This window comes from Fulmarus glacialis, unplaced genomic scaffold (assembly GCF_000690835.1).
Source record: "Fulmarus glacialis isolate BGI_N327 unplaced genomic scaffold, ASM69083v1 scaffold5382, whole genome shotgun sequence".
Classification (NCBI taxonomy): Eukaryota; Metazoa; Chordata; class Aves; order Procellariiformes; family Procellariidae; genus Fulmarus; species Fulmarus glacialis.
The window spans coordinates 45,909-64,472 of record NW_009195834.1 but is presented as its reverse complement, the minus strand read 5'-3'; the positions used below and the strand labels follow the sequence as shown (position 1 = coordinate 64,472).

Sequence of the window (18,564 nt, the reverse complement as noted above, 5' to 3'; positions counted from 1 at the left end):
CTGGGATAGATGTAATTTTCTTCATAGTAGCTAGTATGAGGCTATGTTTTGGATTTGTGCTGAAAACAGCATGGATAATACAGGGATGTTTTAGTTCCTGCTGAGCAGTGCTTACACAGAGTCAAGGCCTCTTCTGCCTCTCACCCCACCCCACCAGCAAGTAGGCTGGGGGGGCACAAGAAGCTGGGAGGGGACACAGCCAGGACAGCTGACCCCAACTGACCAAAGGGATATTCCACACCATAAGACGTCATGCTCAGCATATAAAGCTGGGGGAGGAAAAAGGAAGGAAGGGACGTTTGGAGTGATGGCGTTTGTCTTCCCAAATCACCGTTACACATGATGAGCCCTGCTTTCCTGGAGATGGCTGAACACCTGCCTGCCCATGGGAAGTAGTGAATGAATGCCTTGTTTTGCTTCTACTTGTGCACACGGTTTTTGCTTTCCCTATTAAACTGTCTTTATCTCAACCCATGAGTTTTCTCACTTTTACTCTTCTGATTCTCTCCCCCATCCCACCGGGGGGGAGTGAGCGAGCGGCTGCATGGGGCTTAGTTGCCGGTTGGGGTTAAACCACAACAGCCATCTTCTCTGACCAAGCCCTGCTGTCACAGCACCTGTAAATTTCAACTTCCCAATAAACTTCCAAAGGTGTTCATATAAACATATTCACCACCACCAGAAGTAAGGAGATGGGCGTACACAGTTGGCAGGAGAAAGGTAAGCTACTTCAGCAGTGGCACATTGTTAGACATGGCACAAGGCTGCAGTTCAACTGGATGGTGGAGTCACTCAGCTGCTAGGGTAGCTCATCAAACTGATGGAGCTGGGAGAAAACCTTCCTTCACCCCCTCCCACACAAGCAGCAGATTTCAGGGCTGCGGCGGGGTGGGTGGTGGTGTTTAAAACATGCTATTTCAGAGACGCTGTACAAACTGTTGAATTAACACAGCTAAACAGACAGTAGCCTTCAGCTAAATCTTGAAGGAATAGAGTCTCCTACACCAGTTTTGCAACTAGCAGATTTGGGATATGGATCCACGCTCCACTACATTGGTAAAATTTGCCACCTGATCTACATTATCAGAGGCTCATGTGTGGAAAAACTGTCAGAAGCTGCTTCTGTTCCCCTCCAGACCAACACTCAGAGCTGTGACTGGAGAAGCTCAACCAGTCCTCTGAAGCACTGTGCCATTTCAGAAGCTCCCGGAATCTTACTGAGATCTCTATTGCTATTAGGTAAAGATCCCTATGCAAGAAAAATATTGCTTGTTTGAGTGTTTGTTTTCACATGCTGCGTAACAATTTCCTTTCACCACTTAGACTATGAACCTCCTTGTTTCTAAGGAAGCAGCTGGAGAGGTCCAAGAGCAGCACAGTACCTGAGCCTTCTGAGCCACATCTAGAACAAGCTGAAACTTTTCAGACACGGTCAGGTCCTCTTTTGGGGGTTCCTTGGGCAAGAAAGAGACAAACCATTAATTTTCAGCTCAGCTGAAATTGGTATTTTACAAAACTCCTCTGACAAGGCGACCCCTCAACATTCTTGGCAATAGTCCTCTCCCTTTAAACAGTCTCTAAATGTACCAAGTTCATCCCTTGTTTCAGATCTACTGTTTATGTCTTTCATTGCTGGTTATCTTTAGTTCTCAATGCTTTTCCACCACGGTATATGCAAACATATTAATATGAGGCTGTGAAAGACATAGTTAAGTCTTTAGAGCAGCACAGTTACAATGACTTTCAGTCTATGACCACACACTTAAACTGATCTATTTCTGGTCTAGCACAGAAATGTCATTTTTGATAGAAGTTTTACATCTAGAACTTTTAAATTTATTTATTTAAATAGATTATTGGCCTTTTAAGAGTAACAAAATTATCCTGGAAGCAAGGCCTCACTAAGTCTTAGTGAAAGGTTTGGAATTCAAAACCTTACATTAACACTTAAAATCCTTCCTGCTTAAAGCAGGGTATGCAAACATTAATTTCAAAATGTTACAAAGAAAACAGAATGCAAGGCTTCTTGAAGATCCCACAGGATCTAATTTGTCCCAAGCTGGCATATTAACATTGATTCCAGAAATGTGATTCAAGTTTGGAATATTTTAGGGTGAAATACCCAAACCTAAGAGTGCTGTTAGTGAAGATTTCTAAATTGCAAGAAAAAGAAAAAGGTTGTAGTGTCTTTCTTTGCACATCACTCTTCCTTCCTTTCACAACTACCCCCATAAATGCTGAGGAAGGTTTTAAAGGTGCAACTTTTAACATAGGCATACAGGTCAACCCGATCAAAGACCTACCACGGGTTCAGAAACTTCAGGCACAATGCTCCACTGTATTCTCCAACCCCTAGAAGTTATGGAAATAGTTAAAGAGAGCAAGTACTTCTTCTTCACCTGCCAACACGGATTATTTGTAAGAGGTTAAAAAGTAGTTTTCTGCAATAAGCACTATGGCTTAAAAAAATAATAAAATAATCCCCAAATTAATGAAGAACACACAGCATAACAAAAGCCATAGACAACTTTAAAGGTATATACATTGGCCAACCATAGACAGCTTTAAAGGTATATACATCTACAAAAATAAAATAAAATATTAGGTAGGTAGATACTACACAGAATCACTGCTTATGGGTTTTACCACAAAAGTGAACTGTGTGCACAGAATAAATAATTAGGAATATTTTTTCTTGTTTTTTAATGAGAACAAAATCACACCAACTTATTCAGGAGCCTATTTGCTACCAGCAATTTTCAAAGAATAGAGTGTCAGACAGTAAGTATCAATTAAGAAGTCAGAAAATTATTTTAAAATTTAAGGTCATTTAAGGACATTAAGGTCCTCTCTACCATCTTATGGGGGAAAACACCATCAGCCTAAAACAGCATTTTAAAAAGATCCTCCCAGTACAGAAAATGTAAATTTTTTTAAATGTCTTAATTTTTAATAGAAACTGAATTTACAAATGGAAGATACTTTGGATAAAGTATGCCAAGAGCTACTGAAAAAGGCAAAACTGCAATTTTAGGCCTAGGTGAAAATTCTCTCCAGGGAAAAGCAGCAGGCTTCAATACTTAAGGTGACGTTCTCCAACTACTCTGAATGCTGCAGAATTTTATTTTACAATTTTAACGTGCTGAGGGATTTGTCTGAGAACATGCAGCATCATTTACGATGACTCAAGTCACAGGATACGAAGATAATTCCTTAGAATAGTCAAAAATTATAGAAATTGAGCAATGAAATTAAGGATACTAGAGTGTGAATTTCACTTTGTTAGACTTAACTCACAACGTTAGAAAAAGTAACAGTTTACAACTCAGTGCAAGAATAATAAAACATCTTTCAAGCAAAGCATTATAGGAGCATAATCTAGTATTTAAGTAAATACCTGGCTATGAGGTAATTTAGGGACAACCTCAAAATTGCTAAAAATAAGAACATAGGAATGGCCCAGCCATGCCATACAGCATTCATGTAAATCTGCAGATTAAGGAAAAAAAAAAAAAAAAAGAAAAAAAAAGAGAAAAAGAGAGATGTGGATTATAAACTGGGGTACAGTGACTTGCATGAAATATCGTTTCCCACTGTACTACTGAGTTCAGAATCATGGAACTCAGGTCATAAAAATTAATAAATTTTAGCCACACCATGACTGACAACAGCACTGTATTCGTGAATGTAAAGTTGAAACTAAGATTGAACCATCCGGAGATGACACTTAACTAGTTCTCAGCTGCTTGAGAGAGAGAGTATTGAGTATTTCCAACACTGCAATTACATGAAGACGTAGGAAAAAGAAGAAGTAAATGCTTAAGTCTGTGAATCTGCTATGTAACCGTGATATGGTCTAACCTCACCTAGGGCAGTTGAAGCAAGAGTTGTAACAATTAGCCCCATACAGGGTAACAGCATAAACTCTCACTCTATTATTTCAGGTCAATTAAATCCCATATTTTTACCAAGCTTAAAAAGATTGCAGGAAAACAGGTTTTATTCTACCTAACGAGTACAAACACAAAGTGTTTCAAAAGGTATTCTGTCCCTCTCCCAGCTTCTGAAAATAAAGGGACTACATCCTCCCTGCCGAGAGACGTTAGGTTCTTTACTGATAACCCCAAAATGAAGCATCGCTCTGGCTCCGAAGTCCCGAAGCTTTCTGAACCACAGCTGAAGTTCCTTCTTTCAGCTTTTATCTGAAGAATGGGTTTGTCAGGACAGGCAAGAGAAAAATCAGTAGATTACTAGAAGGGACAGACACAGGGCACTGTAAGGGGGAAGTCTCCTCCTCAATATTCCTTCAGCTGTGCTGTGCAAAGTAGCATTAAATAGGGCTCTATAACTTGCAGAGAGGCGTCATTTAATGAAAAAGTGTGTGACATTTTCACCAAACAGGTTCATTCAGCTACAACTACCGGTAATAATTTCCTTCGATATCACAATATTTCATTTACACTGTGACCAAAACAATTTAGATCATTTAATTAACAACTAGAAGGAAAACAAATCAAAACTCCACTAAATAGTTATGTCACTTTGTGGCATGCAAACCTCCTTACATAGCATGGGAATGCTTGAATTTAGCTCACAGACATTAAATGATAATCAAATCAAGGCATTTTGTCTCTTATCAGTAAGTACGATCCTAAAGAATGGCAAAGAACACTGATGGTGAACGATAGCTTCTTATCAAACATAGCCACTATCAGCATTTCAGCCCTAGACAAGAGATTTTGCAGAGGCTGAAGTAACCATCAAATTACAGGACTGGGACACAGGAAACAAGAAACGAGAGAACAATGCCCAGATCGTTTTAAGTTCTTTTAAGAGTTACAGAACTATGCTACAATAAACCCAGAATAACAATTTAAGTGGCTTTGAAATATAACTGAAGTGACAGTTACTGGTACTTTGTGTTAAATGAAATCACACTATTTGATTTGACTTAAACTGTAGCACAACCCCTACTCGGATATGGCAGTTTCAATGAATTTCAGTAAATAATACATTTTAAAAGTTCTTACTACTCCTGGAGGAATAGGATAACTTACAATAAAGGCAATAGCAGAAGTGTAGATAGAATACCAGTCTGATAAGGCAGAAAGATTCTTCACAAAATTAGTAACAGGTTTGGCACCTCTCTCTAAACAGAAGCGGAGAAAAAACACAACTGTTAGAATTAGCTGGCAGTGGTTAATTAACTTGTAAATGACAACCAACCAAATTAGAAAATTAATAGGAATATTCAAGACATGTAATGATAAAAAGGCTTATCCAAATTAAGAAAAACAAAATCCATCAGTGTAACTGAATAATTAGTTAAGGAATGCATTTTCAAAAACTAGTGTTATTCAAGACAAAGGTTATGTCTAAACTCTTAAATATAGAAGGGGAAGGGGCGGGGTGGGGGGGGGGGGGCGCGGAATCAATGTCCTTTACAAGGGTACCCTGGATGCTGATAGCAGTCTGTTCTGAGCCCTGTTCATACAACGTCAAAGACCTCCGCACAGGTCAGTTCATCCCACTTTAAAATAAGGTAAACCAGCCTGACTGGACTCCAAGCCACCAAGGAACAACTTGCTGCTGCTTGACCAAGCTAGCTTAAAACCAGGCTATATCTCTCTTGGCTACGTTTCTGCAGGAATCTATCCATTGGTAGCACTTTGCTGCTTACTCTTCCTAAGCCAAGAGACACAGGACCTTGCTGCCTGAGGATGTTTGTCTCCCACCTCTGCAGACCTTTGCTCTTGCTGTCGCTGCACGGGAGACAAACCTGTGCTGGGAGAGGCGTCACTCCCACGCGCAGATGCCCAGTCAGCCAGAGACAGCAAGAGGAGCTCTTCCTCAGCTCCCTAAAAAACACTTTTCCTTTGTCCTTCCTACTCCTCTAGGGCCTTTTACCACTTGGGCAAACTAGCTAGGGGACACAAGAAAACGGGTGAGAGCTGCTGCAAGAAGACCTTTGCTTCCTCTGCTGGAACCCACCGGTTTTGCCTTCCCTGCTGAGAAGACTAAAGACTCTTGGGGGCCCCAGGAGTACCCACCCGCATTTGCAGTACAGCTCACAACTTTAAAAGCTTTCCTCGAGGCAGCCTATGACTTGCTGTCCTAGTTTGTTTGGCTTGAAATTCAGCTATCCTTGATACATTCCCTATGGGAAGTAATTAAACAACTAGGACTAGATTTCCTTGAGCATCAGTGGGACAACCAAAGCAGCAGATGAAGTAAGTGGAGGGGCACACTCAAGGCACTGGAGGAGGTCATGGACTCAAGTTCTGCTCCACCATTCTACACCGAACCTGCAGGGAAGGTCAACACCTGGAAACCGCTGACAACAACAGAGGTCTTGAGAGCAACCAAGGGAGCTCCAGGTGGTTGTCAGGCACCCCTGGACAACAGGGATCTAGATTTTGTAGCTCACCTAGTGGAAGTTAAGAATCATTCAAAGCTTAAGCTTAATACTGCTTTTTTTTAAAGCTATTCTGAAGGCAATGCACATCCACCACAGAGAACAGGTCACAAGTATTCTCCCAAAAGAAACTAGAATGAATACCAGTATTAGAATAAGAAGAACAAAACTGACGTTACATGGACATTACAGACCCTTATTTCAACTTCACCTTCGCCCCTACAATTTGGAGCACAAATCAGTCTTTTTTTTTTCCCAGGCTAGCAATTCTTTGCTGCACAGAACTTCTGGAGGGCTTAACTACTTTGTTTAACCTGCCATCTTGCATTCTCCACCTTCCAAAACAACTTATCAGCTATCCAAGACAAAGAAATGCAAGACACGCTCAGGGTATGCATCGTCCAACCCCTCCTTCTTTGAAAGCATAAGCTAATAGCCTAGCAAGTGAACTACAAGTAGCTCAGGCGTAAGTGTCTGAACACTATTACCATTGGACAAATACTCTGTTCTCATTCATCACATGTTTACACATTTTAACTAACATTACATTTTTAGTTCAGAGATACCCTATGTCATTCAAGATTAAAGGCAAGCTTCTACCACTGCTCCTCTAAGTTACTTTGCACTCCAAACACTAATTCAGGATTTCAGAATCATTTCTGCCTATGAACTGGCAGAAGTGTTTCAAAACACTGTATTTTAAAATGCAGCAATCCTCCCAACAGGGTTGCTAAGAACTATTTTTACTTCCAGAAAATAAAATACTGCTAAGTACTTACTTAATCTTCTCATATTTTCAGTCAACCTGAAAAATAATGGATAAAAGCAACTTGTTAAATAGGCAAGTAATGCACAGTTGTGTCCATTTGGTCCCTGAAATACTGCTCACAGTTATAAATTAGATGTTTGTGCATAAAGCTTTGTTCTTGCCTGTTATGAAAGTGTTTCTAGTAACTAATACAGCCTACCTTGCATCATATCAAAAATTGAAATGTAAAAGCTCTCCAGCCTAACTAAGACTTTCTCCACAGTTTTCAAGAGGCATGTGATGGAACCTGGTAAATAATATAACTCTCATTCTACCTCAGACAGCAGATAAACTTCAAATTTCATGTTTTGGCCAAAGCATTCACAAACCTTTTGAGATGGTTCTGTACTTTCAGTTTTATTAGTTGTTATGCAAACACTTGCTTAAACCATGTAAAAGGTTGTAAAAACACGAAAAGAGGGAAAAAAAGCGACTTGTAAAGAAGCCAACAACTTCTCATAATCACGTTAGAGATTTACCTTCTAGCACTAAGTGGCTCTTCTGTTTCCACTGTATTCTCTTCTGGCTGAAATCTGAAGTCCTCAACATACTCCCCAAATTTGTCACAAAACCACTTCTGGAGTCTTGAACAGACTGTGTGACTACGCTTATCTATAAAAAAGAAGCACTAAGTATCAGGATAATACTAGACGACGTCTTCATACAAAGCCTGCCCCTGTTCCCACACACCAGGCTTCGCTGGGAAGCAGACTCTGTACAGCTTTCCTGTCCTACACCAACACTCTTCACGGAAACTCACTATGCAGTTTACTTCTGCCATTGCACAGGAACCTTGACTGCCCTAAGCTGGTAAAATAGGACTAAAGGTGACTCCTGCTTTGCTCTAAGTACAGCACATGGAAGCATCTTATTACCAGAAGCAGAGAGATTACTTAAACATCCTAACAAACAAGAATTTTTAGCGAACATTGTAAAAACATTTTCTGGTTAAGAGGTTCCTGTAAACAAAAGACTGACGTAAATCTCAGCGCTCCTATTGTGCTGAAGGGTCACCTCCAGAAAAGCAAGTGTAAAGCAAAGCACTCCTGAGCAGAGAGCAGGACAACCACTTTGCAGCCACATGAATTTGACAGGAAAGGGAGATGGAAACTTAAGCAAGATTCTGCAAGAATTTTACTACCACTTTCCAACCATTTATAGGCTGTAAAGGTTTTGTGTGTGTGTGTGTGCGCGCGCGCGTGTGTGTGTATATATAAATGTGCACTTTTTTTTTTTCCAAAGCCAGGCTACAGAAACTATGCTGTATATGCCACTTTCTATATATGGAATATTATAGTCATAATACTGCCTGGAAAGTCTTATATGGCAAAGTAATGAAGCGATGCACACTTTCTGTATGTCAGTTTCAGTGGAAAAAATTAACATAAATATATGGGTATATGGAAATAATATAAGGGTAAAAGCCTTAAGGCAGTGCAGGTCAGAACAAAACAATCACCTTTTGCTTTACCTGTAACTCAGAAAATCACTGTCTAGAAGGAATAGACTGACTGTTCTTTGGAAAGGTAGGTCAATACAGCAATGTCACAAAGAGGACACTGATCACAACTATTCCAGGACCAATCCTAGTACAGAACTCCATAAAATTAAGATATGATTAAACAGAAGCATGAAAGATTAATCAGCCAACTACAATAGCCAAAATGGTGCTTTTAAGCATGTGAGAAAAAGCAACGGGTGCTCAGAAAATAGAATCAAACTATTTATTAATGAATGGCAGTGATACCTAGAAAAACAGAATTTAGTGGCAGTTTACAGCTGAGACAACACTTATATTTGAAAATAAAAAAATAGGAAGTAGCTTCTCACATGCTAATACTTCAGATAGTACTGAGAAAGAAATTTTGAACATACAAGACAGAAAAAAAGACCAGGCTGTAGTTCACTTAACAGAAAGTATTGACATTATGGGAGAACAGGAGGAGCAACTTCAAATTTAATCCGCAGATTTAAAAGCCTAAGCGGTTGTCTCAATCAAGAGGTGTGGGGAGGAAAGCTTAAGTGTACTGAAATATTGAGAATCTGCCTGTTGCCTTAGTTCTTTCAGAAATCACTGTATTATTGAATTCATGATAAGCAGCGGCTTGAGAAATGTAGACGACTGTGGAGATGTCCAAAAGAATTAGTAACTCTTAAGCTTATTCCTCTCCAGAATGTCTTTTCTTTTAAAAAAAGGAAGAAGCAATATGGTTAATGGCATAACAGAGCTTTTGCAGTTGAGAACAAAATAGAACATCTTTTCTATGTATTACACCTGTTTTCTGGTAAGTCAAGGATCAGCAAGGCATGCAAGAATGATGAAGGCAGGCAACAGGTTTCATTACATTCCTAAAGGCTTTACAATACAAAATAAATTCCTTGCTCAGGCGTGCAGAGTCAACTACAAAAAGTAAATGCAGAATCATGTACAGAGAGGTAAGAAGCCGCTCAAATGGTCTTTCATATTCGGCTTCTTCAGAAGCCTGCAAGTTTCAGTAAGTTTTTCCAACTACAAAAAGTAAATGCAGAATCATGTACAGAGAGGTAAGAAGCCGCTCAAATGGTCTTTCATATTCGGCTTCTTCAGAAGCCTGCTTAAGGATTCAGCAAGTTTTTCAGCAAGGTTTGATCTTCTAATGATCAAACAGAAGGGGTAAAAAAGTCTGCCTGAATCAAACTTCTAGTAGAGATCTGACCAAGATTACCTGTTCCATTGGCTTGCGTCTGTGGCTTTGCAGGTTGCTGAGCTGCAGGCACCTCTTCCGTCCTACAAAGAAAACGCAAACAATGTGAAATGCTACAGATGAAGAATTTTTTCCCTTTTAGGTAAAGGGAGCACTGGAACCTCCACAGTTTCCATAGCTGAGATAATACAACTATGACAAGAGAAAACGAAACTTATGCCCTTTCACAAGATTCAAAACACTCATGGCACATTGCACTTAGGATCCAGGGAAATACCATCCACTGGAAGGAGAAGTGTGGTTTAGCCATTTCCTGTCACCGACAGCTCAATTTCATCTTACAACTACTAAATAATTTAGTATCAAATTTGTCGCATTACTTATGCCTTTGTGTTGTATATTTACTGCAACGCCTGCCAGGAAAACTCTTCAGAGCCCCGACTTTTCCCACAGTAATAAATGAAAACGGATTCCATATTGCAAGCTGACACAGTACTAGAACAAAACCACAGTTTAATGCATGAACCTTGAATTCTGCCATCATTACTAGAGTCAAACACCACTCATCTTCACAATGAGAGGAACAGGTGTCAAGAATTATTTAAAATGTTATGTTGTAAGCTCTTGAAATGCAGAGATACCAAGCAATTTTAAAAATATCTTTTTAAAAACTTGCAAAATTTAAATAATGGTCTGAAAAACGGAGAGAAAAATGTTCTAAAAATATATGGCAAGCAGCAGGCATAATTGGTCTCGTATTTCAAAACAAGTCAAGAATAATATTCTCATCCATGAAAAGTGAACAGATTTTGGAAAACACAAATGCTTTTGCCATTCTACATGTGTGCAAGGCTTAAAATTACATTTGCACTATCCACAGCCTCCAACTGCCAACCTGTCTTGAGAACACTTCAGGCTTCAGTCCAAAAGTCTTCAGCCATCCATGCAGATATCCTACAGAAAGATTTCTCTAATGAAGCAGCAGCTTTGACAACATAACACCAGCCACAGCAAGCTTTACTTGACAGGGAGTTGTATGACTGAAAAGATCACTGCTTGAAACAAAAACATGTCGGTCGTGCGATTTCATTATGAGACCATATAGGTGCTTTCAAATGGTCCCTTCATCTTTCGCTCCTCAGGAAGGGAACCAAGTGGGACACTGGTCAGCAAATGGAGAGTGGGAAGAGGGATCCCACTGTACTGGGCAGATTGCAGCAATATAGGCGGATATATAGCTCTCTTTCTTGCTGTTCCTCTAGAAAGTACATCAGTGAAGGATCTTGCTGTACTGTCTGCACACGGAAAAGGCCATTACGAATTTGTGCAGTCTGAACAAGTGTGACAGAGAAACTGCAGAACTAATTACCTCCCTTCCTTCCTAAGCACTCCCCATAGTTAACGAGCTTTCCACATCCTCGTTCATTTCTAAAAGGAACATTTAGAAATAATTTACTGATTTAAAAATATAACTGGACATCTATCAGTGTGCAATAGCTGAATTTGATGGTTTCTGCTTTCAAAGCCACTTGTTTTCACGTCTCTTCAGGACTTTTCTGTATTTGCGGCAACTCTTCTTTTCAAAAGCCACCTGAAATTCCACCAGTTTATTTTTTCTAGCTAAACTTTAATTTTGCTTTCTGTGCTATTCTTCTTCAGTTTCTATACAAACCAGGGGTTCCCCACCTAAAACGTCCTCCTCTCCTTACTCTTTCTCCCACCTCCTTGCATCACCTCCATTTCCAGCTCTGTCTCTCTAAAGACAAACAGCAATTAACGTGATCAATTTTGCACAAACTACTATATCACAGTGTCTTGTTTTCCTCTATTAGCACATCAGACAGTTACACCATAGAGGTAGGCATTTTCATCCTCAATCTGTCGCTCCCACCATGTTTCACTGAAGCTGAAGGCACGTTTTGCAAGAAAGGAGGTAGTCATTCACAAGCAGGTTCACACAGGCGGGACCCAGCTACTCAACCCGCTCCAGTCGTGTGAAGGCACTGGGGGGTGTCACACCTGAACGGCTCCAGTGACAGCACCAAGATGGGATCCCACCACCACCAGCTGCAGGCTGGGTCTTCCTTTGACATGCTGGGATATATTTTCAGAAGCAGCACAGCGTCATTACTGCCCATGTTTCTTGGGAAAAAATCCAGAAAACCTCATGAAGAAGCAGTTCTGGATAGCAGCCTCACTGGGCACCATCAGGAGCACATGATGGTTTGGCTTTGGCCCTTCTTGGTGCTTTTTTGTTTCTTTTTTTTGGCAATGTCTTACTTGCCATCTGCCTGTTACTCCTTCCCCATGAAGAACCTGACCTTTACGAATCATCAGGTTAATGACAGCTCATTACTGCACCTGTGAATCAGGTTATAATTAGCCACTTCAGACAGATTTGGGCCAGGAAGCTCAGAATTCATTGTTTTGGCTTGCACACCCACTGGGAAGCTCAATCCCAAAACCAGGTCATGTTGAACCAGCCAGTACATCAAGACCGCTGACGGAGGGGTGGTCCACTTTCCTACAGTTTCTGAACCACTCTTCATGCCAGGCATCAGTTAAAAGCCTGGAAAACACAAACGGTCCCCAGAACAACGCAAAAGGCTATGTTTCTATGCGGGCTTCCTAACTGCAGCCTGCACCAAAGAAAACATGAATTCCTCTGGGACCACGCTTTCCACCCAGAAAAAAAGGGTGTGACTGGTAACCCCAACAGATCCCCAACCTGAAGCTAGGTCGTGTTTATGCAACTAGAGATTGCACCCATTTAAAAGCACAGGCTCTTAAAACAGATAAGAGCAACTACAGCCAATGGAAAAGACAAACACAAATGTGCCAATTTTTTTTTTTTTTTTTTAATATAAACCGAAGTCAGGGAAGCATGACTGTTAGAGCTGTTCATGACCAGTAGACGTGTAGTATTCAAAAATGACCAGCACACACTGATGTAGCGTCCACTCGATGCTGCCCCACAGAATAGCACCAAAGGATTATTTTTATAGCTGCAAGTATGACACAAAAGTTAAGGGAGCCTTGACACTGAAGGCCATTTACCTTAACTAAATATTTTGGTTTTGTGCATCTTTGGCCTTGAACTCAGTTGCAGTTGAGGCATGTGTGAACCCACAGACTCTCCCCAACAACCGTGTGAAGAGTGGACTCACTGCACACAACAGGTCCAGTCGCTGCCGGGATGTTCTCAGACATATTAAAAGCAACAGGCTGACTCTGAGTACTGAGTTCACAAGCAACCCATCATCATTCTTTTGACAGCTGTTGTGGAAGACAGTCAAGGCTGTTACATCTTCCTTAGTGCTCAAAGCAACGTGAATGTGTATGCACTTCCATCAAAAGCACCTTAAACCTCAGAAATGCAAAAATACGCATAAAGGAAGTATTTTCACAGCCTAGTTTAAAGACTAATCATTCCAGTATACATGGCTTCTTAGCCTGAACAGCCATCACAAAACCGAGTTAAAACATTTTCATGTGTTTTGCATCTCCTTCCTATTAAAATACACCAACCATTTCAGAAGCCTTTGTCCTCCTCACCGGATACTCCCACATTTTACATGGCTAGTGTCCTAAACCGGTAGTTTCAGAAACAAAAGAAAAGGTTTCAGAAGAAATATCATCAACCCAAAATTGTACAAGATCTAAATGCTCAGGGCAGGAAAAAAAAAAACAAAACACAAAACTCTTGACGGGAGCTACTCTACAAGCAGCAGCCTGTCACCAAATCTACTAAGTTAAAAACAAAGGCATGCACAAAGTTCAGCCAACTGGGTGTGTCAGCAATCATGTATGTATGTCAGCAATCCCAGCACAGCAGCCGGGTGAGAAACTTTTTCCCGGGTCTCAAGTTCTTGCTACCTGTGTGGAGTTCCAGCATGACAGGGATCCTTCCAGGAGGGAAGCTTCCAGCCTCCAGAGCAATCTCAAGCTGAGGCATCTTCTCAACAGACAAATTCAGCTACGCTTAAAACATCGCATGTGTGGAAGATGATGTCATTTAACAAGGGGCCAGAAAGAGTTAACCAAGATAAGTGGTACAGAAGGAATAGTGGCTTATGCAGAAGCATTGTCTATTTTCTCCTCTTAAAAATAGCTCACAATGATACTAATAAAAAGGTTTGCATAAGTCACAGCTTGTTGGTAGGTGTTGTTGCAAAACTACTTTTTTTGTTAATTTTTTTTCTTTTCTGTGTGATGGAGCTAGCTCACAATTTGTAAAGTAAGGCAGCAACAGCCCACAATTTACACCAAATAAGCAGTGCTCACAGAGACTATTCCAAATTATTTATGCATTGTTCCACTAGCAAAATGTCATGAGCTTCAGCTGTTGTACCAAATGCTGGGCTGTCCCAAAGTGCGTCTATGAAAACTTCAGCTGAGGCCACCATGTTTCTGAATACTCAGACATACAGACAATGAGCACCATGACAAACAAAACCGCTAAGTATCCTCTTCTTCCACTCCTCCCTCTTGCCTGTGAACAATTCAATGAAAGAAGCCCATGTTCTTCACTAAAAAAACCCCAAATAATAAAAAGCTGGATTATTGGCTCATGGTTTTCTCTTTGCTGAACACTTTGCAGCATGTATTTATATAGCTACATGTATTGATCTACTTCACAAATACAACTATTAAAATAATTCCTCCCTTCTTAACATCCCAGCATGATTTGGTTTTTATTAGTAGTTCACTTCTGTAAGTAAAAAGGAGAGTACATGCAAACATGTTTATATGCATGTCTATTTAAAGATCATACGAAAAACTAGCTAACTGAGCAGCAGGGCAAATTTGGTTTTGTTGACATAAGCAGAGATGACTTTCTGCGGTAACTCCGCTTAATAAAATTAAGTTCCCATCAGGCGTAAATTTGGCCTATTATGTATTTGATTGTGTCAGCCAACACCTCACTTGTAGTCCTAATAAAAGTATTTTAAAACGTCTACAGCGAAGCGCAAAAAGATAAAAAGCAGTGAAAAAGAATTTCACACAATGGAGCACAAGTTAAGGAAAAACCATCGGCAACCTGATTTTTCTTCTTCTGGGTAGAAACTGGGAAAGTCTTCAAAGTCTTTTTTTGTTGTCATCTTACATATATCTAACTGTCCCAAAAAGGTTGGAATATTAGCAAGGCTAGTTAGAAAAAGACTCGGATAAAGGGGATAATTGGCTGAATGTAATCCCCAAGTGCAATACCCAAGCTAAAAGGGCTAGTGTAATCCTCAGGATATTTAAATGGGAATACAGCATTGAAGCAGACAGGTCATGCTACCTTAATTTAGCAATGGCACGCCTGCTAGAGATTTGCTGTTGTCCACAATCCAACAAGACACAGATGTTGACACTAATATTGATAAACAAAGACCTTCAAACTCTTTTTTCCGTAAAACACATGTACTCATAAGGCGCAGTGGGCCATATCAGACCCTGGGCCATCCTCATTACTCTGAAATAGAGCAGGATGATGGGCACCTTCCTGCAGAGGAAGGCGGCTCCTCATCCTTCTCCAGGACTCCCAGCAACGATGGGATCACTCTCCCCCTTCTCCGGCGCGTGACCTAAAGCCCAGGCACATCTGCTCTCGGGAGAAAGCCTAAAGGCCTACACCAGCATTAATGGTACAACCTGTACTGTGCTTAAAGACAAGCATGTGGAATTTGCATCTCAAATGACTTCTTCAAGGCAGGAAGTCAGAGACAGATGGTATCCTGAAGCGTCAGCTTTATCTACCAATACCAGAAAACAATACTCTTTGCTTTGTACTGCTGTCATGGAGCTAACAGGTACTTGCAGCACGGGGACGGGTCCAAGTCTGTCCTCTTCCACTGTCCCCAGTAGCCCACTCAACCAGGCAACATTAGTCTAGACACAAAATAGAAGTTACATGTGCATACAGCCAGGCCAACCAGCATAGGCAATAAAAATGCACTGCCACTTCCCAGCTGTAAGAGCAACTGTAAAACATCACCAAAAAAACCCCCGGATCAGAGTCATCCAGATCACCTTCCCAGTGCATGGTCACGGGGCTAGCTTGGGAACAAGATTCCTGCACAAGGACCTCACAGAGCCTCTTCCAAGCGTGCAACTTGGTAGCTCAGGTCAAGACTGCACATGGACCGATCTTGCACGGAACCAGTGATTTTGGAAAAGCACCAGTGTGAAACATCAGCCAAAAAAACCCCACTGTACCAGGTACTGAGGATAAGAGGAAAGGCCTAATTTATCTTCTATATAAGGCCTTGGCAAACCCACAGTTTGAATACTGCACGAACTCAGCCTCTTCGTCTTAAGACACAGCAGTTAAAGAATGGCAACTGAAGCGATGAAAGGGATGGAGTACTCTTAAGGAGACACTGGAAAAGCTGGAACTCTTCAGTCTGGAGAGGAGAAGAGTAAAGAGGAAAGGACTGATCAAGGCTGGTAAATAAGCTAAATGCTGAACAGTTTTCACCAAATCTCACAATTCCGTAACTATGGGGTACTTCTTGAAACCACTAAGATATCTGTTAAAAAGGAAAGAAAATAAATTGCTGCTTTAGAGTCAAGAGTGGACTTCTGTAACATACTGCCTCCGTAGCTTCCAGTGGTAGATAGCTCCAGCACTTTCAAGAGTGGGTTAAATAAATCCATGGATAACAGGTCTGCAAACAGATACTGAAGTGAAAAGGCAGCAATGTACCTTCTGATACCCCTAAATACAGTGTTTGTGGATGCTTATTAGGAGCGGCTGAGGGAACTGGGGCTGTTTAGTCTGGAGAAAAGGAAGCTGAGGGGAGACCTCATCGCGCTCTACAACTACCTGAAAGGAGGTTGTAGCGAGGTGGGGGTTGGTCTCTTTTCCCAAGAAACAAGTGATAGGACAAGAGGAAATGGCCTCAAGTTGTGCCAGGGGAGGTTTAGACTGGACATTAGGAAAAATTTCTTTACTGAAAGAGTGGTCAAGCCTTGGAACAGGCTGCCCAGGGAAGTGGTTGAATCACCATCCCTGGAGGTATTTAAAAGACGTGTAGACATGGCACTTAGGGACATGACTTAATGGTGGACTTGGCAGTGTTAGGTTTATGGTTGGACTCAATGATCTTAGAGGTCTTTTCCAACCTAAATAATTCTATGATTCTATAGGAGTAGGAGGTAAACAGACCGCAGAAAGCAACTAGGCTCACATGTTTCCTATAAATGGCTTGTATTTCCATTGCTACAGAATACCAGTGGACTGCTGGCCTGACCAGAAAGGTCAGGATGAGTACAGATGGAAGCAGCAGGTTGGGAAGAGTTTGTATGGCATTGGGAAACCCCATATCCAAGCAAAAAGTTTTGCCTGTTCGTTCTTGCTTGTCACCTCTAAGTAACTGGCAGTGCTTATCACATGCGATTACCAACTCAGCCTGCACTATCTCCTGGTGACAGTAGCTGATGGTGAACCACAGATCCTACTGCTCAGCCAAGTACTCTTAGCTACTGCTCAGTACGGTAACACAGGCAGCTACGTATGCAAATGGTCTAGACCAACAAGGCCACCAAGCAGCTGCTATGGTTTCAAGATCTGAAGTCCACGCAGCTAGGCAGACTAAGGAGAGACAACATCAAATGTGATGCTTTGCATCATCGAGGTGGATGTCTTCAAGGCTGAAAGGACTTAGGGGTATAGGGAGGCATGTTTCCATTTGTCACTGCAACAGCAAGGAAGGCTCAAACTCCAGTCATTCCCACACATTTAGGGTTGTGCTGTGGTACTGGGATGTCCTTGCTGCTGCTAGAACAGGAGTAACAAGGACTGGGCAGTCTGGAGATGACACAGGTTTTGACAAGGCAAAGCATATGCAATGGCATTGCAAAGGGTCTGGCATTCAGTAGCACACAGTGCACGCTGATAGCTCCAGGTGACATCCCAGAGGGAGGGCATCAGAGAAGGTGAAATGAATGTCCCAACTAGACAAGCATCAGGGCACCTCTGTAGTTAGGGCAGTATGTACGGTCAAGTAATTCAGGTGTATGTGGGTGTACAAGATGTACTTTTACAGGAAAACATAGACAGCTTCTCTCTCTCTGAGCTACTAATTTATTTTAAGAAAACCTAGGCTGGAAATGGATGCTTTCACCAGAGCTCCTCAGAGACAGTCAGAGATCTCAAGTGGCTTTCAGCTTTACAATGAAGATATTTATCTTACCTTGCTTTAGATATTTCTCTTACCTTGCTTTAAGTACTTCATTGACTTTTTGTTCTAGTTCTAATCTCCTCTGCCGTTCCTTTTCTAGCTCCTGCCTTAACGTTTCAGCATTTGTTTCTTCTCTCAGCTTCCTGAGCTCCTCCTCTGTTAATTAAGGGAGAAGAAAAAGATTTAGTTACCCTGAAGTATTTCCATAAGAAAATTAAAACCTAATTATGACAGATTAGGTGGGGTTTTTTTATCTCTGCTATACCAAATATATTCACCAGAAAAAACAAGTAATCAAGGGCTAGAAAGACTTCATAAAAAGCACACAGCTGTATCATGCAGAAAATGTTTAGTTACAATTGTTTAAGCAAGGAAAAAAAAAACTTTAAACTTTTCTTTTCAAGATGCAATGTATCAAAAATAAGCCCTTGGTACAAGCTACCTTTATCTAAATACAACGTGATGTACCCTTCGTTCCCCAAAGAA

General features: G+C 41.1%; 1 protein-coding gene across 1 annotated transcript in view; it reads right to left on the bottom strand.

Annotated features, from left to right (window-relative positions):
- The window catches only part of GRAMD4 (GRAM domain containing 4), a 51,230-nt gene that overhangs the window by 11,565 nt on the left and 21,101 nt on the right, over positions 1 to 18,564 (bottom strand). Inside the window, exons 3-10 of the mRNA XM_009588219.1 lie at positions 18,114 to 18,234; positions 9,929 to 9,990; positions 7,703 to 7,835; positions 7,195 to 7,220; positions 5,058 to 5,149; positions 3,398 to 3,489; positions 2,304 to 2,352; positions 1,383 to 1,454 (exon numbers count right to left, since the gene is read on the bottom strand). Of these exons, the coding sequence (XP_009586514.1) occupies positions 1,383 to 1,454; positions 2,304 to 2,352; positions 3,398 to 3,489; positions 5,058 to 5,149; positions 7,195 to 7,220; positions 7,703 to 7,835; positions 9,929 to 9,990; positions 18,114 to 18,234 (647 nt within the window). The remainder of the gene's footprint in view (positions 1 to 1,382; positions 1,455 to 2,303; positions 2,353 to 3,397; positions 3,490 to 5,057; positions 5,150 to 7,194; positions 7,221 to 7,702; positions 7,836 to 9,928; positions 9,991 to 18,113; positions 18,235 to 18,564) is intronic.